The sequence below is a fragment of the Pelophylax lessonae genome (genome assembly GCF_965119305.1).
Source record: "Pelophylax lessonae genome assembly, chromosome: 7".
Taxonomy (NCBI): Eukaryota; Metazoa; Chordata; class Amphibia; order Anura; family Ranidae; genus Pelophylax; species Pelophylax lessonae.
Window position 1 is genome coordinate 115247924 of NC_138774.1, and position 23077 is coordinate 115271000.

Genomic DNA, 23077 nt, shown 5'->3' on the forward strand with positions numbered 1-23077 from the left:
CTTAAAAATCCCTCAGTGAGCCCCACTCCCTTTCCCCCTTGTCTGGACCTGGAGTCTGTTGGGGGTCCCAGGGCAGCGGAGACCCCTAGGTTTTCCCCCCGCTATCCCCACTCTGTAAGGGTCCTGGGATAGTGTGTCCTGCCCTGGTAGCCTCGAGAGGTTCCAGTGTTGGGAGACCCCTAGGTGCATGTCCCACTGTTTGCAGTGTGGGTGTAGTGCAGGGGGGGGGGGGGGGTCTCAGTGCAGAGACCGGTGCAGAGTGCGTGGCGGAGTCTCCCCTAACGTGTGTTTTCAGGAGGGGGCCCCCTTTTACCTTAGTCTGGCTGGTATCTGGTTAGCGGCCATTTCCCCTTAGTCCGGGAGACGCTTGAGATGACAGAAGCCTCGTGGGGATGCTGAAGCTCCTCCTCTTGCTTCTAAGTTTACTCTTCCTGTGCCTGGGACATATGAACAGGGATAGCGTTCATGGTGATGCTTGGTTCCAATTATCGGCGCTCCTCCAATCAGTAGGGGTGAGTCCTTTGGGGGTCCAGGTTAGGTTATCTCTCTCTCTCTCTCTCTCTCTCTATCTCTTATCTCTCTTATCTCTCTCTATCTATCTCTGCTGATAGTTACCCTGAGGCTTGGGGGGGATCCTTTAGTGGCTTTAAAAGATAATTTTTGTACTGCAAGATCTTCTATTCCTTTTGGAGCCTCAGAGTCACATCTCCCCCACTGACCCCCTCATGGAGGTGGCAGGTCACTCGGAACCCCAGCTTCCAATGGTTCCACTGATGGTGGTCATGTAGTCCTTAGTGTCCCAGGGTGGAAGTGGCGTGTGGGCAAAGGCCCAGGAGAAAGCGCCCCCCCACCTTTCCCTGCTCAGTCTGTCATATCGAATTCTGAGCCTGATGCCGCAATGGACGCGGCTCATCCAGGGGGGCTTAATATCACACCCCCCAGATCCATCCGATAGTGAAGATGATTCCTCCATGGTCGCAGCAGCGAAATTAAAAATCGCTTGTAGACTCGCTTATCACTGCAGTGCGTGAGACTTTAAAAATGGAAGATGCGGCTGATATAGCCACGGACGTGGTTGTGTCGTTTGGTACACATAAGTCACCTCTCACTCCAAAGGTGTTTCCTTATGTGCCTTATTTTGACAGGTTTTCCTGTAAGGAATGGGAACAACACAAATTACCCTTTGTGGTCCCCAAATGTTTTGCTGTACATTACCCTTTTGAGGAGTCCCTTTTAAAAAAAGGTGGACTAGTCCACCACTGGTGGACCCTCCTGTTTCCAGGTTGAATAAAGCAACCTCGATTCCAGTAGAGGAATATCCGTCCTTTAAGGGCCCGGCTGACAGGAGAGCAGAGGCTGTGGCACGTAGCATGTTTACCATGGCTGGTTCGATATTGTGGCCAGTCTTTGCCTCAGCCCTGGTTTCTCAGACCCTAACTGAATGGGCCAAGCTTTTGCGCCAGGGCCTGGGGGGGGGGGGGGTTGGGGGGGTGAGCAGATCCCCACTGCTTATGTGATTTAGCAGACCAGTTGGCCCATGGGCTGCAGTTTATTTGTGATGCAGCTTTGGATACAGCTCCTGTGCTGTCCATAATTTCTGTTTCAGCAGTGGTTCACTGTGGCTTAAGAATTGGTCTGTAGACCAAGCCTCTAAGAAAGCGCTCATTGATCTGCCCTTTCAAGGCTACCCTGGGTAACATCACTAGGGTAATCGTGGGGGGGGGGGGAGAGAAGTACCTTCCTGCCACAGTCTAGGAAAGGGAAGGAGCCTCGTTGCAGACAGGGGCCCTCTTTCTCAGCACATAGAAAATTATTTTGCGCTTCTGGGATCCTTGGTCTTGCAAGCCTAGAGCTAGCTCATCCGGACCCGCAGGCAAGGCCCCTTCAGCATGAAGGTCTGCCCTCACCCATTATTCTTTTGGGGGTACCCAGAAAGGGACAAAGCTTGTCCTTTTTCAGGTTTTTTAGGTCCTGAGTCTCCTTGTGCGGATTTAATTCCTGCAAAGGTTCAGGTGATGAGAGTCCGAACTACCTAAAGTTCCCCCCTTCCCTGTCCAGGAAATTGATTTACCTAGGTCTGATTCTAATTCTGAGCAGAGTGGTCCTTCCTCTGGACAAACTTCAGGATCCACAGGCCATGATTCACCGGCTGCTGTCACACAGATAGTTCTCGCTCCCATTTTGCATACAGGTTCTAGTGGTATCCACCTTCAAGACAGTTCTGTTTGCACAGTCCTACATGCAGCTCCTTTAGCAGGTTCGGCTTCACAGGAGGTTCGTGGTAAGATCACGGGTTCCCCTGGCAGGCACCCAAGGGCCACGGTAAGGCCAGTATCATCCTCGGCTCAGGCTTCTTCCGCAATTCTTGCAAGGAGTCAAGGGTGAGGTACTTCCAATCAGTCTGGTGGCCATAAACCCCCCCCTTGGGGGCTTCCTCTCAGAGAAGACCAGTTGTCCCAAGGGCTGATACAGTCACTGGTTTTAATTGCTTAGCTATTGAAAGCCAGGTACTGAGGGACAGAGGCCTGTCTGGATCAGTGATACCTACTATGGTGAAGGCGAGGAAGTAGTCTTCCAGCAACATATTACATTGCACGTGGAAAGCGTACATTTCTTATTATGAGTCGATTAGTGCTCATCCTCGATCCTTTTCTGTGGCTCGGATCTTAACCTTTCTTCAAGAGGGCATTGATCCAAAGTTCGGCCTTACAGTACTATCAAGGGCCAGGTGTCTGCCCGGGTAATATTCTTTCAGAGACCCCCCTAGCCACGCACTCTTTAGTTCGTACCTTCATTCAGGGGGTTCAACATGTGGCTCCACCATTTACGGTCTCTTTTGCCACCATGGGATTTAAATTTAGTACTTTAAGTTTTCCAGAAACCTCAGTTTGAGAATATACAGTATCCCAGAAGGTGACAATTTTGGTGGCTATTACTTCGGCCCACAGGGTGTCTGAATTGGCGGCATTATCCTGTCGCAGTCCCTATTTATTGGTCCATAGAGATAAAGTGATTCTTCGACCTTGTCCATCATTCCTGCCCAAAGTTGTCTCTGACTTCCATTTCAATGAGGACATTGTGTTGCCTTCCTTGTGTCCCAAGCCGGCTCATCCCAAGGAATTTGCTTTGTATACCTTGGATGTGGTTCGTGCGATTGGGGTGTATCTGGCAGCTATGCTGTCTTTTCAGAGGTCAGACTTGCTTTTTGTGGTTACAGATGGACCAAGAAAAGGGCTGGACGCTTCTTCAGTGTTGCAAAAAGTGGTCACCGCCTCCACCTATAACTGGTCTTAGTGGTAAGAAGCACTGGAAGGGTGGACGCAAATCAAAAAAACTAAGAAATTTCCAGTCACTACTTAACAACCAGCCAGCGACCAACCGAATTGACCTGTCTAACAGTATGCGTTAAAAACGGGTTTGGTTGCACACGTTTGCAAATACATGCGTAAGCTGCAGGCCCTGACAAGGCACCCTGTGATCTGCAGTCCCTTCAGCTACCATCTCCAAATGGCTCAGATAGACGGTGACTATTCCATTAAAGTTCAGGTTCCAGCTTTCCCTGTCATAGCGCATTCTACTCTGGCGCTGAGTGCTTCTTGGGCCTTCCGTCATCAATATCGCAAGTTTGGTAGGCGGCCACTTGGTCGTCCATGCATACCTTAACAAAATTCTATAAGATAGATACTTTGCCATCTGCGGATGCTTCTTTTGGCCACAAAGTTTTACAGCCTGCTGTTTTAAAAGAGGCTGTTCCCTCTTGAGGGGTGTTTTTTCTTTAAACCTTTTATTTTTCAGACGAGGCTCCTGTAACCCGGTTAAGGCTCCTGTGTCCTGGTTAAGGGCTCCTATGTTTAGCCTTGGCTTATTTTCCCCACACCTCATTTTCCTGTTCGCACTGCTTTTAGACGTCCCAGTAGTTATGATTTATGTAGCGATGTGTTCCTCGATGGACGAAAGAAAATGGGATTTTTATACTTACCGTAAAATCATTTCTCTGAGTTCATCGATGGATGTTTCATTCACCGAAAGACTTTTCAGATCGCAAATACCATGTTAGTCCTAATTCCTTTTCCTTGATGGAAACAAATGAGTGGTTGTTACTCACTGTGTTTGAAGGCCTAATTTTCAGGAGAATGTGTGGTTTGTGGTATACTTATTCAGCCCTCTGAGTTTTCGTTTAGGTATGATGCTGAAATGTTTGACCTCCCCTCACCGCCCACTTTTATGTTTTAAAGTTTGATTCCTACCCCATCATTAACCGGAGAATTGTGTGACTAATTTACTAAGGATTTAAGAAATATTCACACAATCAAATGTGAAGAATAACTTTCAGGGTCCGTTCACACTAGAATGCTGTACAGGAAACCGACATTTTGTGCCAGTTTCCCGCACCTCATTAAAATCACACTGCTTTTGCCATTTGCACCTGCTGTCGGTGCAAAGGTAATGACACCCCAATTGCAGGTGGCAAATGCAGTGTGTTTGCCCCTACCGGATCGCATTGGTGCACAAATGTACCATGCTGTCTGGTTGCAGTGCATTTCCAAAACAGTGCATGCAATACTTTTTGGTGCTGTGCAATTTCAGCCCATTCAAAATGAATGGGTTGAAATCGCACTACACAGAACTGCATGTGAATAACACAGGAACTCTCAGTGCTATCCTGTGCGACTCCTAGTGTGAATGGGCCCTAATTTTTCAATCATGCATGGATTAAATAGGTAAACAGGATCATTCTCTACGCATGATTGGATAACTGAAGTGAATCTTCAGACATTTGAATGTGTGAACATTTCTCAAATCCTTCAGTAATTTGTTCTGTCTGATCTTGTTTATTTTTTTTTTTCCTCATTTTAGGGCGAGTATCTCCCTCACCATCTCAGGAAAGTCTTAATTCTTCCAAATCTGATACAGATGGTGGGGTATGTATCTGCTGGTACACAGTTTACACTGCATGGTCAGAGATTAGTCTTTTGGGTAATGAAGCGGAGTTGTATTACCTTTCAGTATACATTAATCATAAAATGTAGTATATGTTCAATGAAGACATTGTTATTATTGTAGTGTTTATCATTAAAGGTTACATTAATCCATCTATCTTAAACTAACATCTTAATCATGCCTAACGTCCTAAACCACAGTGGTTAAAGTAGCCAAGATCAACATTCTGGTCATCTAGAGTGGGTAGTGGGTACAAAAGGAGGGGTTGAACACTAAGCTCGATGGAAGTGAGAGGATATGGGCAAGTGGATGAATAGATAATAGTTTCATAAACATTCTAGGGCTGAAACGAGTCCTTCCTTCGAAATTTTGACAAGTATCCTGTATGGTAAGCTGATCGATCGTGGAGGTCAGCTTGCTCCTGATGTGATCGCGTAGAAAAAAATAAAGATCTGCCAGCGGCGTAAAAATCGCTAAAGAGAATTCAGATTTCCATCCTCCACATGCAGTCTCTCATTCTACAGATGCAGCAGTAGTGTTTTAACATGTGAGGCTTTGGGGCTCAGGGAAGGCGTCCAGTTATTGAGTAGGCATTTCCTGGATGTTAGAAGACAGAGTAATATCCAGTCTTTATGTTGAGTTCTAGTATCTGGGGGTCTGGAGATGATTTGTGGATCCCAGTATCCGAAGAGTAGGAGGAAAGGGTCTTTGGGTATACGTATCTGAGTGATGCCATATATGAAGGAAATAACAGGGTCCCAAAAAGAGGAGATAACTGCACATTGCCAGAACCGATGAGCTAGGGTTGGGCGAGGGGTTTTACAGTAGGCACAGCTTGCCGCCTGTGGGTTGTGAGGGTCCATAGAGAAGGGTAAATGAGCACAATGCAATATTTGCAATTGAGTTTCCCTGCAGTTCTCATTTGAGGTCAAGCGGAGGGCTGTGGCAAGCCCTGCCTGAAGTCTGGATAGAAGGTCCGGCTGGGGAAACGCCTAACCCCAGTTTGCGACTGAGGAGTTTGATAAAGGGGGGGTAGACTTCAGTAAGAGTGGTTTGTACATGACGGAGATATTGTTCAAATCATCTGTAAGAAAAGTGTCCAGGATGGAAAAGCCGAAATGGAGGGATGCGTTCTTACAAGCTGTGTGAAGATAGCTTAAGCATTGCCTATAGCAGAAGTGATGCGAGGGTGGCAAAGAGTAGGTATTGGCAATAGAGGTGAAGTCTAAGGGGATGCCAGAGTCCATATCACACAGATCAGCAAGCGTCTTGAGGCCCGTTGTTTCCAGAGGGTAAAAGGTCCAGATTCCAGGCCTGGTGGGAAAATAGGGTTTCCCTGAATCTAGATATCTTGAGATGTATAGAGGGAGATGCAAGAGCTTCCGAAGTTCCCTCCAGGCAATGGCAGTGTCACGTAGTAGTACATTGTGTTGAAGGGCAGGAAATAAAATCTTCCATTTAGTGTGGAGCAGGGCCGGTAAAGAATACGGAGCCACCATAGATGCCTCCCAGTGAGTAGGAGGAGTAGCGGTGTGATTGAGTAATCCAGTCGATACAAATTCCTAACCGGCATGACAGATAGTATATTCTAATATTAGGGAGTCCAATGCCCCCCTCTCTCCTGGGCAGATGCAGTTTTTTTTAAGGGATATTCTGGAACGTTTACCCTTCCAGATAAATTGGGAAATGGAGGCATTTAGTAGCTGAATATCTTTATGCTTCAACAGAAGAGGTAGAGTTTGCATTGGATAGAGAAGCTAACTAACCATTTTGACTACATGGCATCTGCCGAGGAGGGAAAGAGGCAGGTTCATCCAGCTGCCCAGTTCCTGTACAATTTTTGAAATCAGCGGAGGGTAATTCAGTGAATAGAGGGAGGAGGGAGATTTGCCATTTTTAATACCGAAGTACGTTACATGCGTTTTGGCGACTTGGAAAATTGAGAAATTTAACCATGGGCAGGATGGACAAGATGTAAGCGGTAATATTTCACTTTTTTGGAAATTATTGCGTAGACCAGAACAAAGTTTAAACTTGTCAAAAATGGATTTTATAGTTGGCATGTCAGAGGCAGGGTTGGATGTAAAAATGAGGACATCATTGGCAAAAAGAGCCGTGCAAAGGTCGTGGGTGCCAACCCTGATCCCATGTAGGGGGGCGTGGTTTGCCAGGTACCGGGATAGGGGTTCTAAGGCCAGGTTAAAGAACAAGGGTGACAGAGGACACCCTTGTCTCGACCCTTTGTGCAGATTAAATTCCCCCGTGAGGAGGCCCACCACCATCAGTCTGGCCGAAGGGGATTTATACATGGAATCAATCAAATGGGTGAAAGCCCCGGAGAATCCCATTTTGGCCAGGACCATGGACAACCAACGAAAGCCAACATTATCGAAGGCTTTCTCGGCGTCCAGGGTGATGATGGCGAGGTCCCCCCCCAGGGCGGCTTGTTCCAGAACTACTACGACTTTCCGGATATTAAGCATAGCCGTCCTACCTTTTACAAAGCCCGACTGAGCAGGGTGGATCAGAGAAGGCAGCAGATTAGCTAGTCTGGTGGCTACTAGTTTGGATAAGATTTTCACGCCTACGTTCAAAAGTGAAATGGGGCAGTAGGCCCCAGGGTCAAGTGGGTCTTTCCCTTTTTTTTTGCCAGTAATTTTATTAAAGTCAGGTTCCCTGTTGGAAGATGTGTTCCCCCCTTCCCAAATGTGGGTATAAACTCGATGGAGAGTGGGTTGGAGTATGTCTTGAAATAATTTATAAAATTCCCCGGTAAATCCATCGGGTCCGGGAGCTTTATTGGAGGCCAAATGTCTGATAGTGGTGTGCAATTTCTCGGTTCTTCTTTATTTTTGTAATTATATTAAATATAGAGATTTACAACTAGAAAAAAAAAAAAAAAGTTTTGTTTGTTACTCAAACTCATTTATTTGACAAGTGTTCAGTTATCTGCTGCACTGATTTTAATGAATTGTCTGACTCCTAGACTTAAGTTGTGGAAGGGAACACAAATTACAGCCATTAGGTATTCATGAAAATTAGGAAGCAGGATCTGTAATGAGCAAGAATATGGTTATGTTTGTGTTTAAACACAATTTAATAACCTTATTTACATTGGTCCTGTCTATTTTATACAAATACATACATTAATTGAGGACTATATATTTCCAATACACATTGTGCTTTAAGAAAAATTCCAGAATGTGTTTTTCTTCTGCTTACCTTGTTAACATTTCTGTTGCTGCATATTGTTGTCTTTGCTTGGTGGTCAGCCTTTGCCTACACACTTGCTGTCCATCGACTGAATTGCAGTAGTTTACCTAATAGCAGCATATCTATGGAAATACTCGAAGTAAGGTTCTGCTACCCCTCCACCGTCCTCCCTACGTACACTGTTATGTACAATCAGGGGAGAAGGGGTGGGAAATACAAAACCATGTCAACTCCGAATCTGCTTGAGCTGCATGCTTCGCATGCCAAGATGCTCCCATCAGCAGTCTGGTTTTTTGAATTCTACACAAGTGAGGCTTTTAGAGATCAAACGTATTAAATGCAGATATAATCTTATGGGAAGATTATTGTTAAAATAAATAGTCTCTTTAAACAGCGGACTTCATGCTGACCTAGCAGCACAAAATGGATAAGCCGAAAAGAAGAGCAGCGCCGCTCTAAGTGTAATATCATAACGTTATTTGTTTGGAAACCACAAAATGGCTACTCACAATGTAATGGAGATAAAAGTGCTCATCTAATCTAGACTGCTGAAACAAGCCAGTCTAGTCCCGCTGATCCTACTGTGGTGGATACTGAAAGGGGCTCCTGGTAGTGCTGGTGGCTCCCTGCACTTCCTGGTAGGTTCGGGTAATCTGGGGAGGCAGAAGTTATGCCAAAACAGGAAGAGGAAGCGGTGGGCGTGTCCTGTCCTGTTTCCTCTTCTGCTGCCATGCCCACTGCTTGTGCCAGACATCTCCTTTTCTTTTATGTGAACAAAATGGATATCCTCTTTCAAATTTTTAAGTTGTTGGGTTTTTTGGGGTGGGGGGGTGTAAATTACCAGCCTAATTTAGGAGTGTTTTTTCTTCCATGTTTCATTAAAAAGAATAATGCATATATTTGGTAGCGATGAAAAGGAAATTGGAAACCTAGACATGCTGATAAATGAGGCCCTTTGAATTTCTTTGTCACCATATATTTCTTACTGTCTTGCTTCAGTATGCGTTCAAGTGTTTATTTATTTTTTATTTTTTTTGGTGGCCTTATTGGATTGACTTTTGCAGGTTTACAGTGGAGCAGATGATACCGACCCAGATGATAAGAATGCCCCATTTCGTCAGGTGCCCTTCTGTAAATACAAAGGGCACACAGCTGACCTTCTCGACTTGTCCTGGTCTAAAGTAAGTTCATACATTACAGCATTGGCTGACTCTGGTGGCTTTATTCAGTAAAGCGTGTGAATTAGTGCAATCACCCATAGCAAGAAATTACTCCGCTTGGATACTGTATTAATAATGTAGTACGTTTTATTAGGTAAGTCCATTAGTTCCCACTGATGTGGCTCATAATAGTTGAAGATTGTTCTTCGTTTTAAAATATCCTTCTTTTTGGAACATCTGCTGCATTATACAGTCTTCAGATGCAAAAGGCTAATTAGATATTCTCATGTAATGAATGTCACCTAAGTCTTTAAAAGTTTTTAATGATTTTATCTTCTAGTGTGGCCCTTTAAAACTTGTTAGTCTTGAATAAGATATACAGGCTCAGGCAGATTGTGGAAGCGTCTTCAATAACAATCTGCAGCACCGTTAAAGTAATTATGAGAATGGCCACTCTGGCATTTGCTTATGCTAAGGGCCAGATGGCTCGCAGTTTTAGGCCTAATACTTTACACAGCTGGAACATTTTGGCTGCACAGAATTGATCACTGCACATCTGTGCATATAAAACCAAATCTTCATGATGTTATTCAAAAAGCATTTCTGTATATGAGGGGTCCTCCAAAAACTTTCTGCACTTTTATATCCTCATTGGAAACCGTGAGGGCAGGAGGAGAAGTAATTGGTCATGTCTTCTAAACCGAAAAGTCACCTGTGCCTAGTTATACAAGGAATTTTTCATTATGCAATTATTTTTAGGCAGTGCTTGCTATAACTTGTGAGAAATCAAATTTTTGTTTTAATAAATCACAAAAAACATACTAGTGAAATATGAATCTAAAAACCTGTTCCTCTCATACATGCCAAACGATTAAATTGACATAATGCAAAAAAAAAAGTATTTTTAAACTGTACAGTCATCTGAAGACGTTGCAAGCTGTTGACGGAACATGTTAGATGGGTGTTCCTTTGCATCACTTCCGGTCTTGCGAGTGGAACGCTTGCTAGATCACAGGTGGCGTCCATGTTTGGACCGTTATGTCACATATTAAAAAATATACCAGTGGTATATCCCCTGCGCCAAGTGTTGTGTAATTAATAATTGTTGGAATATTATATCGAAGTATGTGGCTGCAGCTATAGAATGGAAGATGAGAAGATGTCGGTAATAGCCTTGGGATTTAGGCTATCTACAGCGCTTGCTAAATGTTTCTCAAACTCTACAATTTTATCATGTGACTTGTGCAATTAGTTAAAGGTGCTGGGTGTAAAATAAAATATTGGATAGCTTCCGTATCAAATTTTATGCAGTATAATGTGCAATAAATAATAAATAATTGCAATGTTGCATCAATATATAAGCACCAGCTTAGTTATAAACTAAGGTAATTATCGGCAAAAACACATGATTACCTTAGTTTATAACTAAACTGGTGCTTATATATTGATGCAACATTGCAATTATTTATTATTTATTGCACATAATACTGCATAAAATTTGATACGGAAGCTATCTAATATTTTACACCTAGCACCTTTAATTGCACAAGTCACATGATAAAATTTTAGAGTTTGATGAACATAATTTAGCAAGCATTATGTCATATAGTGAACTACAATAGTGCCACTTTTTAATTCTATTTATACTGGATAATTTTTAATAAATATGTCTAAGGATTTTTACACTGAGAGAGGCTGGCTCTCCATTTGTATTACATTGCCTGCCCATTAAACTCTGGGAATAATATCGGGAGTACCGCAAGGAGGAGTAAGAATCTGCACCATTAGGAACACCGGGGCAGGTCTCCCTTAAGGACCTACAAGCCCTTGGTGTACAGTAAGGGGGTCATTGACATCTCGTGAGCTTGGTGTGTAAATTCAGCACAAGGTGGAACATTCAGTACAGAGGATACTCTGGGAATTAGGCACCAAATAGCACTCAAGACTCCACAGTTTAAAAAGACTTTTTGTTTTGCACTGTCACAATAGTTTGGCACATATGTGAAGTACATGTGTTTTTTAGACTCATATTTCACCAGTATGTTGTTTGTGATTTACTAAGACACAAATTAGATTTTTCACGTGTTCTAGCAAGCGCTGCCTAAGAATAGTTGCATATTGAGAGTGTCATGTGACTAGTCTGTCTGGCAAGCCAGCTGACCTTTGCCGTTTTTTAATATAAGAGTTGTCACTGTATTGAAGATGGCTGTGAAACTTAAAGTTGGAAAGTTTCTGAAGAACCCTTGTACCTGCAAAGATGCTACTAATTTAGTCTTGGTTTCTCCATGGGTATTGTCAAACCCTAATTTCTGTGTAATTTAGCAGAATTTAGGAAAGGGTTGCTGCAAAGATTACTGATGATTTCTGGAAAATCACTGGTTTTTGCTCTTAAGGTTCATATTTATTATAATCCTTTTCTCCTAATGGAAAAATTGTTCTGGCATTCCTCTTCCCCACTTCTAATGTCCACTGTTTTTACTGTTTTTGCTGCCCATATTTACTGGCTTGGATAGTAGTTACAAGCAAAGCATAGAAAGAGCGTTGTTTTTCATGTCAAATTTTTAGTATACAGTACTGTGCAAAAGTTTTAGGCAGGTGTTCAGAAATGCTGTAAAGTAAGAATGCTTCCAAAAATGTTTTTTAACCACTTTACCACCAGAGGATTTTGCTGTCTTACGTCTGGGCCACTTTTTGTGATTCGGCACTGTGCGACTTTAACTGATAATTGCGCCGTCATGCGACGCCGTACCCAAACGAAATTGACGTCCTTTTTTTCCCACAAACAGAGCTTTCTTTTGGTGGTATTTGATCACTTGTGCGATTTTTTTTTTTTTTTTTTTTTTACTTTTTTTTGTGCTATAAACAAAAAAAGAGCGTAAATTTTGAAAAAAAAACAAACAATATTTTTCACATTTTTTTATATGAAATTCCCCCCAAAAAAATGTAAAAAAATCAAATTTTTTTTTACATTTTTGGCCAATTTGTTTTCTGCTACCTATGTTTGGTAAAAAAAATCACAATAAGCGCATTTTGATTGGTTTGCGCAAAAGTTATTGCGTTTTACTAACTAAGGGAAAGATTTCTGTCATTTGTGTTGTTTTTTTTTTTTTTTTAACGAGTAATGGCGATCTGCGATTTTTTTTTTTTTTTTTTTTTTTTTTTTTTTTTTTTTTTTTTTTTTTTTGCGGGACTGTGACATTGCAGCGGACAGATCGGACCCTTGACTGACATTTTTGACACTTTTGGGGGTACCAGTGACATTACTGCAGTAATCAGTGCAATATATATGCACTGTTACTGTAAAAATTACACTGGCAGGGAAGGGGTTAATTTTATTGGAGAGGGAGGGGTTAATGTATGCCTGGTGCTTACTAACATGTGTGGGGGGAGGTGACTGAGTGACACAGGGATAGATCGCATGTTCAGCTATGCTGAACCCTGCAATCTGTCACTGCCTGTCACTTAGGAGATCCGCCCGCTCTGTTTACACAAGCGGGCGGATCTCCACACTCGATCCCCGACGATCGGGGAAGAGCAGCGGCGATTGCCGCTGCTCCTCCCCTGGCCCGACTCCCGCTGTGACTGAATACAGCGGGAGCGAGCCTCCGGCGGGGGGAAGGGGAATGTCTGGTGACGTAGGTCTACGTCGCCAGACATTATCGAGCCACTTTGCTGCAGTAGTGCTCTAGTGAGCAGACGGCAAGTGGTTAATTGTCTTTTTACCAATTTGCAAAATGAGCAAACAGAAGAAAAATCTAAATCAAATCAATATTTGGTGTGACTTTCCTTTGGCTTCAAACCAGCAATGATTCTTCTAGGCACACTTGCACGCAGGTTTTGAAGGAACTCGGCAGGTAGGTTTTTCCAAACATCTTGGAGAACTAAACCCAGATCTGCTGTGGATGAAGGCTGCCTCAAATCCTTTTGCCTCTTTATGTAATCCCAGACAGACTCCATGATGTTGAGATCAGGACTCTGTGGAGGGCAAAACCATCACTTCCGCCTTGTTTTTCTTTATGCTGGAGATTGTTCTTAATTATATTGGCTGCATGTTGGGGGTCATTGTCCTGCTGCAGAATACATTTGGGACCAATTGCAAGGCTCCTTGATATGGCATGATGGATAAGTATCACACCTGCCCTAAACTTTTGCACAGAACTGTAGATTAAGTGAAAAATACAAAACAATATTGGGCCACTCTGAAGGTCCTCAGCAGGTTGAGTGACAGGAAATGCAAACAAGAAGATCTGATTATGATCCTTAAGATTAAAGAAGTGTGAAATGTAAGATTAGGTTCTCTTTGTTTTGGGCCAACTGTCTCCCTTCAATTGGGAAAATGCTGACGTTTTCCTCAGACATTTAGCCCCCATTCACATCGGTGTGACTTGTCATGCCATTTGACAGGTTCAAATGGCATGACAACTCACACCCTATTGTCAGAAGTTGAACCATTCAAATCAGTGTGACGCCGGCTTTGCGGTGGAACACCAATTTGAAAAAGTAGTTCCTGCGCTATTTTGGCCGATTGCAGGTGTGGCTTGCATAGACATCTGTGAATGAAATCTCACGGATGTCAACCAAGTCACACCTTAAGTCGCACTGACATGCTGCTTTGAAATTGTGTGATTGATGTCAATTTTGATTTTAAAGCGGCATTCATTGAGAACAGTTCAGACTACACAATGGTAAGCCCTCGTTCATTGTCAGCCTATCCACTAACATTGAACATGTGTATGTAGCCTACTGAACTTCCCTGTGATAGAACTATAAATACATTTTGGAAGCTGCTCATTTACCCACACAGAGCACGTTTTATTTGTCCTTTTTATAATGTAAGCTTACCTTGCATAACCTCCCTCATTCCCAGAGACCACTTTCTCATTTGAATTGGATGATCTCTGAAAAGATCAGCTGTAATTCATCTGAACACTCTACATTAAGTATTGAAGAGTGCAGTATTTAATCAATACTCTGGCAGAATAAAACAAGGCTGCAATCATTATTTTTGTCTGTACCACATTTAACAGTCGTTCTTTTATGTCCAGAAAGTAAATTTTGCTGCTTAATTATAGTGAGCAGTCCAAATGTTCTGGTTAAATGGCAGTTATGCCTTAGCCTGGCCTCCACTGGTAATAATCCCTTTGCAGCACATAATCAGAATGTTGACTAGACACTGTTCCTGTTGTTGAAGAGAACACATGCTGTACTTTAAAGAGCTGACTATTCTTACCTCCATAGAATTACTTCTTACTTTCATCGTCAATGGACAAGACAGTTCGCCTTTGGCACATATCCAGGAGGGAGTGTCTGTGCTGCTTCCAGCATATAGATTTTGTTACTGCAATAGCTTTCCATCCGAGGGTAAGTGAGCTGACCTTTATCTTGAGCTCCACAAAGATGTAAATACCATTTACTTTTATAACGATTAAAAATATAAATGCATATTTATAGTGTAACTAAAGGCATCATTTTTTTAAATTTCTTGGAATAGTGTAGAGGGTTTAGAACACCTGTCTGTTTTTATATCTGTCTATGCCCCAATAGAGAGGTTTACCATCATCCGTCAAAGTAAATCCCAAATTTAGGTTGATGCCTGAACAGTAATAGGGGGGAAATCTTCAATGGGGACACTAGTTCTGGTGACCTGATGACACCCTTGGATTTTCTGCAATTTGGGGGGGGGGGGGGGGGGATTTCCTCTCACTTGGCTATAGGACAGGAAGTGAAGGGAAATCTCCCCGATAGGACACAGATGGCAAAAAGCAGGGTTATAACGCTTCATTACTCTATCCAAAATGGGGAAAAAAAGTTTTGCCTTTAGTTCTACTTTAAATGCACCAAGGACCTGCATTTGACTTGGTATCCACTACCTGTACAGCAACTCTCAGGCTGAGGGAGAGATTCTAAGCAGCAATTAGGTTTGGTTATGTGCATATATGCTGACAAAAAGAAGAGCAAAGAGATGACCTCATTGCTATGTGCTGCTTTATTGTCCAATCAGAGTTGGAACACCGAGGTCTGCAAGCTCTAATGTTTAATTGCTGTACAGAAAAGTCAGGTCACCAACTTTTCTGTGCAAATTAAGGGATATGAAGGGTAACCTATAAATCCTTTAGCCAGTAAAACAGCTGTTATATGTTTATTTCAGCTGCATATGTAGCTACTGTTCTGGAGTTTGGGGCAAAACAAAGCAATCGTGTTCTTATGTTTTGGGAGGGAGGGGGGAGTGAAAGTCCCTAAATCAGTTCCTAATGCAGACCTGAAGTATTATATTCTTTGATAATACTGCGCAAATCTGGTTGACTTTTACTGTAGGCAACATAGGCGCCCAGCATGCCCTAGTGTTTAATAATTGCGTTTATGGGTCAGGAGCTTGACCCTGCCGCCTCCTGTTTCCTAAGATGCATTGTTGGTCACACTAATGGGCAAAAATTCTGACTTAGGAAAGCGGATGAGGTGGGACTAATTGCCACCCATGAATCTAGGTAGTTGGTGCATTTCTTTGTTTGGGTTAAGTTGGTGTATAGATCTTCAGGTTTCCTTTAAATGCTAATTCACAAGTGTGCTAGCATGTTCACACATGTAATTTGAGACAGTACAATGTGTGTGGGGTAAATGCAGCCAGAAGGAATTCATAAAGCATATCTTATTTCCATATACATTCCCTGGAGTTTGTCTTTAAAGAATACGTTCACATTGTGTACCATGTTACTCGTATTCAGGGTGTAAAATGTTACTGTTGCAACAGCCCCGCTACACCCCGAACCCCATTGTGACAGCGAGCAGGATCTTCTCCCTGCACGCTGTCCCAATTTTAAAAAACTGCAGCCACGCTGTGTCATTCATTCGCAGAGTTCTGTGAATCAGAGAACTACACGTACCAACATCCTTAGCAGCTGACGGCTTGTAGTTCACAATGAACTACTTGGAAGCTGTTGAGCGCTCCAGGCAGTTCAGTGATGCTTCCAATCACTGTCCTGTGTGATGTACGAGCCCTGCATTGCACCCAAAATCAGCAGATCACGGGTTCAGTGCATTGCTGGCTCCTAGTAAAATAAGTAATGCACATTTTCTTACCTGCAAAAAGATGTGCATTGATTTATTTTTTTACAAAGGTGAAAATTATTCTTTAATTAGAGACGTGAACAGATGACAGAGTAAAGTAAGAAAACTTGTGAATACAGGTGGTCCCCGGGCTACAAACCGCCTTACAAACAGAGGGAGACAACAGGATGTGAGGAGAAATCTAACCCTAGGAAGGGAAATTCACTCCAGTAAGAGTTCTCATGGGAAAAAGGTGTCTCCACTGAAGCTCCTTGTTGAAGAATCCTTGTTTCCACAACAACCCAGAATTTTCAAAATGCAGTTGTCATAGGGACAGAAAGTGAGGTGCAATCTTCTGAACAGGGGTACAGACAGCAAAACAAATGGTACAGGGGTGTTAATCCTTCCCTATGCTATCCAAAAAACGAAAAAATTATTCTTTCGGCTGAAGCTAAACTTAAAAAAAGTACCTGTTCCGACTTACAAACAAATTAGACTGAAGAACAAGCCTACAGTCCCTAACTTGTTTATAACCCGGAGACCGCCTGTACCTGGTTATTTGGGGCAGTGACCTCACGCTCTCCACCTCGTCCAATCGGAGAAAGCTTGACATTCATTCAGAAAATGCAGAGTACCGAGGGGCCAACCTCCTGTGTTCAGAATGCAGCAGGGCAGCCACTTGGCGCTGGACCCGGAAGCAAGTGGAGATCGCTGGAGTAGCGATGTCTGCCAGCTTCCAGGGGCATTGGCCTGGTATAATATATTGGTCCAAGCTGGACCAATGTAAACGTGTATAAAATATCCATACCTGGAATTTCTCTTTAAAAATTTATGTTAAGGTAAAAGAGAAGATTAAAGTAAAATTTTTCTAAAAATTTTAAAAAGAGCAGTCTGTAAAAAGTGAATTAAGTGGAGGATCTGAACTCCTAATCGGGTTCCTGGTCCTCAAATAAGGATGAGCAGGGTTGGCCGATCTCATGGGGTTAATTCCCAGCTTATTTTGTTGTGGGATTGAATCATCCATGTTTTGGGAAACAATGTTGTCTTATTCCTAGAGGAGTCTATGATACAGCATATTTCTCCGTCTCCCAGTCAGGCGAATGTGCAGCTTAGTCATGTTCTTGGATTTGGAAGACTAAACAGCGTAATGCTATGCAGGTCACTGGCTTCTGCTCAATGTGCGCAGGAAAAGCCTCCCACTGCCCTTTAAGAGCTTCTTTATAGAAATCTCTTTATTGGAGCGCTTCAGCTTGTTTTTGAAAAACAAATCTCTTTATTGTAAAAACATTGATTAAATTGCAGTAAAACCTAGTTTTGTTGTGTTTATAACACTTTAATGCGTACTCGCAGTCTGGACTCAGCTGGCAGTTCATTTTATTAGTATCTATAAAAGAATTGGTAATTGCTTACAAAATCATTGTATTATATTTTGTGGCATCGGGGGAGTGCTGTTTCAATGTTGGGAAAGTGCAGTTTCCGTCATTGATAGATTACTAATGAAAGCAAATTACCTCTCCAAAGTCATTGAATGCTCACTATCTTCATGCAAATGATAATGATTGTCTGTATTTGTGTGCAACAAGTTTAAAAGGCAGTTTTACTTAGCAAAAATTAAGAGCTGAGCTTGTAGAATAGCATGCATTAGTTATTTTGTTCTCTTTTACTTATACAAGTCAATACCTAGAACAGTCTTTCTCAAGCAGGATTCCTCCAGTGCTAGGGGTTCCTTGAGCAAGGAGCAAGTTCTGCTTCTCAGATGGGAAACTGTTGACAACAAAAAAATGTATATCTATATTACATTTTACATAGTAGGTGAGGTTGAATAAAGACAATAGTCCATCCAGTTCAACCTGTGTAAGTGTGTGTGGCCGTAATCATCTCACATAGCCCTGAATGTTCTGATCCTTGAGATGTACGTCTAATGCCTCGTACACACGCAACGATTATCGGCCGACCGATCGTCCGACTTTTGTCCAGAGTGGTGTTTTGTTGGTTGCAATGTGCCTAGACTGCACACGAATTTTCTCGGCCAACAAAAATCTACTTCAGAAGTGATGTCATGTGCTGGTTTACTTTCCGTGTGTTTTTTCTTCTCTGAGCATGCCCAGTCTTGCTCATCAGATTTTTGTCTGCCGAAATCTGTACTGACTGACGGAAAATCGGCCGTTATGTTGACGGCCAACAAAAATTTTATAGCCTGCACACCAGATTTTTTTCGGCCGAAAAGTCTGAGTCGGTTGTCGGAAGCATCATACTAACAAGCCGAAAATCGGCCGATCGGACGTTGGCCGAAAATTCACGGCCAATTATCGACGCGTGTGTACGGGGCTTAAGAGTCTTTTGAAGGCCACCATACTTCCCGCAGAAACCACCTCTTGTGGTAGAGAATTCCACAATCTTGTAGCCCTAACAGTAAATAAAACAGTATATGCAAGGGGGAATTCTCCCAATGCCCCCCAAATGTAGGGAGCATTCTTCCCAGTGACTATCAAACTAATGTACTATGAACTATAAATATAGTAATTATTAGCAGGGGTTCCCTGGGCCCAGAAAGTTCATTCAAGGGTTCCTCAATGATATAAAGGGTAAGAGAGCCTGACCTAGAGGTGGTCATTAACGCGTTTTGTAACACTTACCCTTTATGTATCCCCATTGTCCTATAAATTACACTAAAGCTGGGCACACACTCAGTTTTCTTTTTTTTTTTTTTCGTTGAACCCAGTAGTGCCTTTCTGCTCTGACAGGGATTGTCACCCCCGCCAGAACAAACGAATCAGCACTTGTAGCCACCACTAATCGGATGTGGGGTTAGATACTGGTGTTCCAACATGCCTTTTCGACGGAAGCCTGTTGCGAGACCGACTTCTGTAGAACAGACACCTGTATATGGGCTTAAAGTCGGACGGTTTCTGTCGAACTGGCAGATTTCGGCCTGTGCATATAAGGCTTTAGAACAGGGATATGCAAACCTACCGATGTTCCAGAACTATAAGTCCCATGAGACATAGCAAGACTTTGACAGCCACAAGTACGACACCCAGAGGCATAGGCATTATGGGATTTGTAGTTTTGCAACAGCTGGAGGGCCACAGTTTGCATATCCCTGCTTTAGAAGAACTTTGTAATACTTACAGTAGCTGTTGCTTCAGACACCTCCTGGCAGCAGCATCTCAGCAAAGCCTCAGTAGCGGGTCATGTTCTCACAGGACAGCGTTCAAGGCGGAAATGCTGGTTGGCTTGCTGTGCCTGAATGTCACACTGAGACAGAAGCAGTGGCCTGTTGCTGCAGCTGTTTGTGTCTCAGCAGCCATATGGATCAGTTTGGTGCATTACACAGCTTTTCTTATAAGTGGGTCAGCCAGAAAATAGAGTTTTTGAATTTTTATTTATTATAATTTTTTTTTTTTTTTTTTTTTTTAATTCTTTCTCAGATTTGTTTTATTTAGTGACCTATTTGGTGGTGCAATCTTCTTTCAACTTCTCGGTTTCCCCCAGCCTAGCCCCTGATTCTGGCTCCTCTTCCTACATAAGTGGCCTTTTTACGACTACATACAAAGGAGTCCCCTGAATTGGTGTTAAAGTATGTATTTTCTTTGAACACCTTCAGATCCAAGGATGGATCCTCATCACTCCATGTAGTATGTCATTTTGTTGACCAGGCTTTTTTGGGCACTGTTAACTCCCAAGGGATGAATGCTTTATATAGAGAGGTAGTGAGCAAACCTTTTGTTCCTCCTGCTGTGGCATGACCTCAGAAACCTTCATTTGTATTTACTGCAGTGACCATTGGGAAATACATTTTTTTTTTTTGTAGGATGACAGGTACTTCTTGAGCGGCTCCTTGGATGGAAAACTCAGACTCTGGAACATTCCCGACAAAAAGGTTGCCTTGTGGAATGAAATTGATGGGCAGACGAAGCTCATTACTGCTGCAAACTTCTGTCAGAACGGCAAGCACGCTGTGATCGGCACGTATGATGGCCGCTGCATCTTCTATGATACAGAGGTAAGGCTCTGAGCCATCAGCTTGCAGTGTCATAATTGGAGTACTGCGCTGATGTGCATTTGCATCTCTGCTTTTGTTACTTTTCTACTTTTTTCTATTTAAAGCTTGTCGCAACAAATTTTTTATCAGGAGGGGGCAGGGGGTAATTATAGCAGCAGTTTTAAAGCTTATACCTTCAAGTCTTTGAGACCATTTAGAAGAAAACCATTGTTTTGCTTTATGTTATAAATACTGGCACATGAAAAGCAAATGAGTGAACTTTAATGCAGTGCATATATGTGAATTATACAATAAAAAGAAAAAAAGACTGCACTTGTATTAACATGCATTAAAACACACACTTCAAAATGCATATGTGTGAATGGGCCACTGCAATCCTGTATACCGTAAACCCCCCTCCATTGCGGGGGTTACGTTCCGGACCCAGCTGCGAAAAGTGAAAATCCGCGAAATAGATAAACCCTATTAAAATGCATTGTAGGCATGTTTTTTTTTTTACTGTCACTGTACGTGTAAAAGCATTTTAAGATCTTTAAACACACTTTTAAAACAATAGAAACTCATTTAACCCCTTCCGTACCGCGTCATGTAAAATGACGTCGGCACAAATCCTTTCTCGATCCGGGCCGACGTCATATGACGGCGCCCGGATCTCCCCGCTACTGCGCGCCCCCGGGGGCGCGCAGCGCGGCGATCGGGGGTGAGGCTCGTCCCTCGAACTGAGCCCAACCCCGATCAAGGTAAACAGCCAATGAAATTGGCTGTTTACCACGTGATCGGCTGTGTCAATCACAGCCGATCACATGAGCGGCTCCAGCGCGAGCCGCTCGTTCCTTCCTTAATGCGCGCCCCCGGGGGCGCGCAGCGCGGCGATCGGGGACGAGGCTCGTCCCTCGGACAGAGCCCATCCCCGATCTAGGTAAAGAGCCAATGAAATTAGCTCTTTTCCACGTGACCGGCTGTGTCCAATCACAGCCGGTCACAAATGTCATCAGAGAACATGGTAACTAGCTGTCACCGTGTTCTCCTCCTCACACACTGATCCTGTGTGAGGAGGAGATTGTGGTAACAGCTAGTTACCAATCATAGTGCACCCCAACCACACTGATTGCCCCCCCCCCCAATAAAGAGCACCTGTCACTAGCCCATCAAAGTACCCGAGTACCTGTCACCAGCCCATCAGGTACTCAGATGACAGGTACTCGGGTACTCTGATGGGCTGGTGACAGGTACTCGGGTACTCTGATGATGGGTACTCGGGTACTCTGATGATGGGTACTCGGGTACTCTGATGACAGGTACTCGGGTACTCTGATGACAGGTACTCTGATGGGCTGGTGACAGGTACTCGGGTACTCTGATGACAGGTACTCGGGTACTCTGATGACGGGTACTCGGGTACTCTGATGACAGGTACTCGGGTACTCTGGTGACAGGTACTCTGATGGGCTGGTGACAGGTACTCGGGTACTCTGATGACAAGTACTCGGGTACTCTGATGACAGGTACTCGGGTACTCTGATGACAGGTACTCGGGTACTCTGATGACGGGTACTCGGGTACTCTGATGACAGGTACTCTGGTACTCTGATGACAGGTACTCTGGTACTTTGAGTACCCGTCATCGGAGTACCCGAGTACCTGTCACCTACCCAACAGAGTACCCGAGTACCTTCCACCTGCTCATCAGAGTACCTGACACCTGAAGTACCCGAGTACTTGCCACCTGCTCATCATTACCCATCACTACTCATCAGTACTCATCAGTACCCATCAGTACCTATCACCTATTAGTATCAGTACTGATCATCCGTACCCATCAGTACAGTATCAGTATCACCTATCAGTATCAGTACTACTCATCAGTACCTATCACCTGCCTGTCACCTGCCCATAAGAGTACCCGAGTACCTGTCACCTGCCTATCGGAGTACTCGAGTACCTGCCACTTGCTCATCAGTACCAGAGTACCTGTCACCTGCCCAGCAAAGTACCCGAGTACCTGTCACCCTTCATACAGCCACCATGTCTAAGTCCAAAAAGGTTAACATACGTCGTCCGTTTAAACCTAAATACCGGTGTTATGGCAGCAGATAGCTGCCATAACCCTGGTATTTTTTTAAACGGTGGACGGTTGGCTTTCCGATAAGGGTGGTCCCAGCGGCAGATTCGCCGCGGGATCACCCTTCCGGGGTGGCGGAAGAGGTGCCCCCCCCCCTCCCGCTGCATTCTGGTCCTTTTCCCCGCTTACCGGACCCGCCGGCAGCGGGGAAAACGATCCGGTCCCAGATCCTCACAGACAGGATGTCGAGTGAGGGCAAGCTTGCCCTCACTCGACTCTATGGTCTTGGAGGACCGGAGCTACGGCAAACGTCGTTGCCTAGCAACCAGTTTAAAGGTCCCTTTTTTTTTTTTTCATTTTATTTAATTTTTTTTTATTATTTTTTCTATCTTTTAGTGTACTTGTGAGATCTGAGGACTTTTTGACCCCAGATCTCACAAAAAAGAGGTCCTGTCGTGCCTTTTTCTATTACAAGTAATGTTTACATTTCTTGCAATAGAAATAAAAATGATCAATTTTTTTTTTTAAAAAAAAAACAGTGTAAAAATAAAAAATAATAAATAAAATAAATAGTAAAAAAAAAAAAAATTAAAGCGCCGTGTCCCTGCGAGCTCGCGCGCAGAAGCGAACGCATACGGAAACCCCGCCCAC

General features: G+C 43.4%; 1 protein-coding gene across 1 annotated transcript in view; it reads left to right on the top strand.

Annotated features, from left to right (window-relative positions):
- WDR44 (WD repeat domain 44) overlaps positions 1-23077 on the top strand; it is a 176293-nt gene that overhangs the window by 133321 nt on the left and 19895 nt on the right. The window contains exons 12-15 of the mRNA XM_082263435.1: positions 4858-4922; positions 9219-9335; positions 14553-14675; positions 20173-20364. Coding sequence (XP_082119561.1) covers positions 4858-4922; positions 9219-9335; positions 14553-14675; positions 20173-20364 — 497 coding nt within the window. The remainder of the gene's footprint in view (positions 1-4857; positions 4923-9218; positions 9336-14552; positions 14676-20172; positions 20365-23077) is intronic.